The sequence below is a fragment of the Ananas comosus genome, linkage group 12 (assembly GCF_001540865.1).
Source record: "Ananas comosus cultivar F153 linkage group 12, ASM154086v1, whole genome shotgun sequence".
NCBI lineage: Eukaryota > Viridiplantae > Streptophyta > Magnoliopsida > Poales > Bromeliaceae > Ananas > Ananas comosus.
In genome coordinates this window covers 3,037,960-3,044,635 of record NC_033632.1, presented here as the reverse complement: position 1 = coordinate 3,044,635, position 6,676 = coordinate 3,037,960, and the positions used below count along the sequence as shown (strand labels likewise).

The 6,676-nt window shown below is 38.3% G+C and overlaps 1 protein-coding gene across 1 annotated transcript; it reads left to right on the top strand.

Moving 5' to 3' along the window:
* On the top strand, positions 1,824–6,275 carry LOC109718131 (growth-regulating factor 6-like). The gene is made up of 4 exons (XM_020244154.1): positions 1,824–2,576; positions 3,092–3,310; positions 3,974–4,400; positions 5,001–6,275. Exons 1-4 carry the CDS (start codon positions 2,132–2,134, stop codon positions 5,746–5,748), a joined length of 1,839 nt encoding a protein of 612 aa, XP_020099743.1. The 5' UTR covers positions 1,824–2,131; the 3' UTR covers positions 5,749–6,275.

Genomic DNA, 6,676 nt, shown 5'->3' with positions numbered 1-6,676 from the left:
TTTGGCTGAATTTTTTGAAAAAAAATTAAAATATTGATTATTTTGGAAGAAGTATAGGGCGAACAGATACGATTCTAACAAATCCTATATTCTGAAATTTTGAGTTAACTTGGAGTATTCGATTCAAATTAACACTAATCATAATTAATTAAGCAGCTATTTATAGATTTGCCAAACCAAAATGCTTTAATTACTTGTTAATAATCCTTTTTTTTGGCTTTAGGATTCTCTCCACTCTATTACACTAATTTTATTAAAAAAAAGTTTCTCTTTGAGTCAAAGTGATGAACCCACATCAAGCACCACATGCATTGCACGTGCACTAAGTCATTATTCTACTACTAAATCTCTTCTTTTCCCCCTTAATTACTTACTTAAATATGAAAAATGAAGTACAAACTAACCTATGTAGCTCTACTCTTCATATGTTCACAACTTGTAAAATAATATAAAACTATTTTTGTTCTCTGAAAATCTAAGTAATTAAAAATAGTAATTTAATATTTTATACTTAATATATTTTTTATATTTAGGCTTAAAATTTAATATCATATTAAATTATGTAAACTTGCAAGTCCAAGACATAATGACTAGTGTTTTATATAAATATTTCTGCCAACTTAATTATTTGAAAAGCAATGGGTGCGCAACACTCTATTAATAGTGTTGTAAAATTAGGTCATGTAGATGACTTAATTATACTACACTGCACTGTAGTTTATCCATTTATCCGAGACCCAAGTTTGAATTCTAATTGATTCACATTTCCAGCGAAATTTATTTCTAAATGAAATAAACGAAGCGGGTACTGTGCTACCTATCTCTCTCAAAAAAAAAATTTCTTTTGATGGTGTATAATATTTTTAAAAAATACCACTCAATTATTATTTTTTTCAATCTCTATATTATAAATAATAATTTTTAATTTTATATAAAAATTGTTAAAAAAATACTGATTAAAATAAATTTATGAAAAAAAATAGTAGAAAATAGAAAATTTAAATTAAATTTAAAATACAGTATAGAAATTAGCAAAATATAATAATAAATAGTGATTTTGAAAAGAAAAGTATAATATAATAAATAAGAATAATACTAAAGTATAAGGTAGTAGAATGTTGTTAAGATATAATTTAGTATATTATAAGGCTAAAACTTTTAAACCCGGTTGTAAAATTTTGGACGGCGACTAGGCACAAAAGATTAAAAGAGTTAATCATATATAATAGGGCTAAAATTTTTAAATCCGACTACAATATTATGAATGATAGTTAGATTCAAAAGATTAAAAAAATTAAGTTTGTTAGAACCAGAGTAGTTTTAAGATGGTGACCCTTGGAAAGTGGGGCGTCAAACGAGTAGATACTATTGAAAAATTTACAAACCCCTACCAATTTTTTTTTAAAAAAATTTTTACTATTAATCAACCATCTCTAAATCAAGTGGCAAATGGCTAGGTGGTTGGTGCCCGAGGTCTCAAGTTCGAATCCTAATTGATTCACATTTTTAGCTAAGTTTATTTTAAAATGAAATAAACGAAACAGAGAACAACTATCTATTTCTAAAAATAAAAAAAAAAATTATTAATAGAAAATTTACAAATCACTACAAATTAATTTTTTTCATCTTTTCTTAATTTTTAGTTAAAGCTCATAAAGATATTTGGCATACCCAAAACTGCCCACCAAATTTTTTGTTGGTTTCTCCAAGATAGAGAGCACATTTATTATTTGTATATTACATTTACACCCTCATCTCTCTCTCTCTCTCTCTCTCTCTCTCTCTCTCTCTCTTCATACTCTCTCTCTCTCTCTCCCTCTTTCTCTCTCCTTCAATAATTTACTTCCCCTCTCCTAAAAAGAAAACCAGCCTGGTTTTCTGAGCTCAAGCCCAAACCCAAAACCTCCACTCTCTCTCTCTCTCTCTCTCTCTCTCTCTCTCTCTCTCTCTCTCTCTCTCTCTATCTCTACACCACCATAAGAATGCTCCTCCTCCACCTCCTCCCACTCTTCTTCTCCCCCTTCACTCACCCCCCCATCTCATGAGCCCAACTCCCCTTCTTCCTCCTCAACACCCTCTTCACGGTTCACACACCAGAGCTTGCCACAGTACTCTTTAGTGGGGGCACAGCATGGACTTAGGTGGTGGTGGTGGTGGTGGTGGTGGTGGTGTGGCAATGGCCATGGATGGGTTGGTGGGCTCCTCCTCAGAGAGTGGTAATGGTGTTGGAGTTGGAGTTGGAGTTGGAGTTGGAGTTGGTTTCTTCTCCCCATTAGACTCTGGATCTAGTTTTCTGAAGCATGGGAGGAGTAATGGGGGAGGAGAGGAGAGTGAGTGGAGGTTGTTGAAAATGGCCAGGACAGAGGAAACGCCATTGGCGCCCACCACTAAGGAAGCCTCTTCCACCTCTAGTGCTTCCTCCTCTTCTTCTTCTACCTGCTCGCTTTTGAGATCACACTCCCATTCCCTGTTCTCTGATGGGGAGCAGATGCTCAGCTTCTCCTCCTCACCAGCCAACACCAATGGTGGGGCTTTCCCCTACTATTCTTCAGCACCCTCTTGTTTTAGAAATGCAGGTATACACCCCCACCAAACCAAAAAAAAGAGATCTTTTTTTTTTTGTTTTTCTTTCTTTCTTTTTTTTTCAGAACTTGTTTATGGGCTTTTTGTTTTTTCCNTTTTTTTTTTGTTGACATCTTTGATTTTGGGGTCTTGTCAAGGAGAAAAGCATGCAAGGTTCTTTTCTTTTTTTTAGGGTCTTGTCCTCAAAGATGTGGCTTTGGAGATGATGGGTTTTCTTTTCCCCTCATCAAAGATTATTTGTTTCTTTTTTCCTTTGGTTCAAAGAAAAAAAAAAAAAAAGGCGGGGGAACAGGAAAGCATGGGAGATCAATAGGAACCAAGTAAAACAAGCATGTAGACCTCTCTCTATCTATGGATATCTCTTTTTCCTCTGAACCCTCTCATGCAAGGGAAAATGATAGCAAAAGGACTTTTTTTTTTTCTCTTTCCTTATGTTTAAGCAGTTTTGAAGTGTCCTAGTCTCTAACATCTCTTTTCTTATTCCCTCCTCTGTTATGTGCTGGAGCAGGGTTGGGTTCAGGGAGCTCAAATGGGAGCATGCATGGGGTTTTGGCACGTGTGAGAGGGCCCTTCACCCCCACACAGTGGATGGAGCTGGAGCACCAAGCATTGATCTACAAGTACATTGTTGCTAATGCACCCATACCACCCTCTCTCCTCATCCCATTCAGGAGGAGCCTAAACCCATCTGGGTTCCCTCCATTCTCATCTTTTGGTCCAACCACATGTGAGCCTCTCCTCTCCCCCCACTATTCTCTTCTTTTTCTTTTTCTTTTTTGGTTTCATTTTTGGTCCTGTTATTTAAATCCCACAAGGTACACATGGGTATACTCTGTTCTACTATGGTTTCATCACTTTGGTGTTGTTGTTGCATTGTGGGGAATAAGTTTATATAAAAAAAAAAAGTCTATTTTTTTGAAGGCCTTTATTGGTTCCCAGTGTTGCAACCATTTGGTCGCTCCGTATGACTGGGTTTCTTCAGGAAAGATGCTTTTGTTATGATCTTTTTTAAAGATAAAGCATTGTATAATCTTTGTAAATGTGTAATAAATTGGTTTTGAGGTTGAAAGATGCCATTTTTATCTATTCATAAGCATATATTCTTTTGTACTCGGGTGAGAATCTTCATACTAGTAGTATAAAATTAATGTATAAATAAATTATTTCATACATACATACTGAAATAAATATCCTTGATCTGTTATGAAGTTTCAACACACAAAATCATTCAGAGGTTGTGATTTTTAAAACTAGAAGCAATACCAGCTGCGACGCACCCATCAGAATTTAATGCGGGAATTTATTCCATTAAAATGTTTATCATGAGGATCAGCTTTGGATATCGTTTTAACACTGTTTTTGATTTGTGTGTGTGTGTGTGTGTGTGCAGTGGGGTGGGGATCATTTCATCTGGGCTATTCCGGTAGTAACGCAGATCCGGAGCCCGGGCGGTGCCGTCGGACGGACGGGAAGAAGTGGCGGTGCTCTCGGGACGCAGTGCCCGACCAGAAGTACTGTGAGCGCCACATGAACAGGGGCCGTCACCGTTCAAGAAAGCATGTGGAAGGCCAATCCATTGGCCATCATGCCGCTGCCAAGTCCATCGCCGCTGCTGCCGCCGCTGCCGCCGCTTCCTCCTCACAAACAGCTTCCTCAGCTGCTGTATCCTGTGGTGGCGGCGGTGGTGGCGCTTCGTCGACCACCACCACCACCACCACCACCACCACCACCACTACTAACCTTTCCATCGCACGGCAGCAGCAGAATACTAAAAGCTTGGGTTTGAGTATGACCGATTGCTCCGCAGATTTGAACAGGTAGAATCAATTAATCGTTTCTCAGGCGTTAATTATTTCCTGTTTTAATGTTATATATATGTTTTATGAAAAAGCCCCGAATTCAGATACTTCTACATTTAATCACAGTTTCATATAATGGTTTGCACACCTTCTATAAGTTATTGAATAATCATCTCCATGTTATCACGAAAAATATGAGCGACCCATTTATCCAGATATAACTCTCAAATGCACTTTGGTCTTTTTATTTTACTGAGATTATTGCCCTGTGCTTGCTCTTTACTCGTGATATAGATTCCAGTGTTTTTTCTGTTGGTTATGTAATGTAATTTTGTGAATATTGGCTAGATGATATAGTATAGAGTATAAACATAATCAATGTAACATATTTGAATTGTTACTTGTCATAAGATTAGTACCATTATTTTTTCTTTTAATATTTCTGAACGTTCCATACCATTTTAATACTAAATATATATAGTTTACAACAACATGATATGTACTCTATATAGTGTTACAAAAGTTTCTTGTACAATGTGCCAGTTCTTCTGGAAAGATATTGAACTTTTCTATTAATTCCAACTTTCCTTTCTGTATCGATGATTTATGTTTCTGCAGGATGCTGATGAGCAAAGAGAACGTAAGCGATCGTGCGCATGACTCCCAAAACCTCTCTATGCTAACTTCCGTAAACCAAAAACCAATCATAGATGCTTTCCTTCCGACCTCAAAACGGCAGCCGTACAATCCCTTTGAACAACCCCTCATGAACTCTCCGAGAAGCTCCTTCTCGGAAAACCTCAGCTTAATACCGCCGACTAATAAACTCGATGAGCACACCCAACTCCTTCCGCTTCACCATTTCATCGACGATTGGTCTAAAACCCGTTCTTGGTCGGAGGTGGAAGAGATGCAGTGCGACAGAACCCAACTCTCCATTTCTATCCCGATGGCTCCTTCTGACTTCTCCTCCTCTTCCTCTTCTCCTAACCACGAGAAATTGACGCTGTCGCCCCTTAGACTCTCTCGCGAGTTTGGTCCTATTACCATTGAGTCGAGCCAAAGGCAACATGCAAATTGGATACCAATATCTTGGGAGGCTGCTTCGATTGGGGGGCCTCTAGGGGAAGTTTTGACCAACACCAACAATAGTAACATTACTACGCCTAAGGGCCAAAGCAAGAACTGCTCGGAATCATCACTGAACCTCTTAACGGACGGCTGGGATTCGAGCTCGAGCCCGCGGTTAGAGTCTTCACCGACTGGTGTTCTGCAGAAGAGTAATAACTTCTGTTCCTTGTCTAGTAGCACAGGAAGTAGCCCAAGGCAGGAGAATCATAATCCCCTGACCATCCCCTCGCTGTGAGCTTATTAGCCGGAATGCGCAATCAGTTGCCGAAAGTAAAACTAAGTGTGGATTTGTTTGTTTGTTTTAAGAAGGGGTATTTACTTTTGGTTTTGTTAGTTTCATCCTATTAGTTTTTTTCTCCCCCCTTTTTTTAAGCTGCCTCTTTGGTTTTGTACTTTGTTCTTCGCTGACGTGCTTTGTCGGATTGCATGCAAGTGATCGCCTCGTTTTTTTTTTTAACGGAATGTACTTTTATCTGCAGCTTATGTATATCAGCTCGGGTTCTAGTTTGATAAGGTTGGCTATATCATCTTAGCATGTTGTTTCAAAATGCTTTTGCTTGTCGATTCTCTCTCTGGCAGTGGTTGATCTATCTTTTGTTATATGGGCGAGAGCAGGTGGAGTGGCGCGCTTACATCCCGCCAACTTGTAGCTCAAAGTGTAGCACTTTGCTCTACTGCATCTGCAGCTTTGAAGTATAACACTTTGCCCTTTGTTGTTTTATTTTAAGGTTCTTATACTTGGCTACTCCTTATGGTGTTACTAATACTATCTTGTCTTTCTCTCATTTGTGATGCATCTTCTAGAGATTCTACTTAAGACATGTTGCTTAGATTGGAGTATATCTGCTAGAACGCAGAATCCTTTTCTATATGTACTGATTATTGTAATTTGTTCGGAAATAATCCATGGATTATTTGAGTGGGCATCTGAAGCATCACAGATGGATTCTTGAGAATGTCACTGCTCATCCTATTCCCCTTTAATAGCTACCAAGCTGCAGGAGACACTCTTTTCTGAGAGAATTATTGCCTGCACCAATTTGTACATCTCATGTACCGCACTCGATACTCGATGACGATCGTCTTAAAGTCAAAATTTAATACAATTGATGCATGTAATCCACAACATTAATTCAAAGGGGCGGGGGGGGGGGGGGGGGGGG

Coding starts and splice junctions, on each gene's coding strand:
- LOC109718131 (XM_020244154.1), top strand. CDS start 2,132: ATGGACTTAGGTGGTGGTGGTGGTGGTGGTGGTGGTGGTGTGGCAATG. Junction 2,577..3,091: donor CTCTTGTTTTAGAAATGCAG/GTATACACCCCC, acceptor GTGCTGGAGCAG/GGTTGGGTTCAGGGAGCTCA. Junction 3,311..3,973: donor ATCTTTTGGTCCAACCACAT/GTGAGCCTCTCC, acceptor GTGTGTGTGCAG/TGGGGTGGGGATCATTTCAT.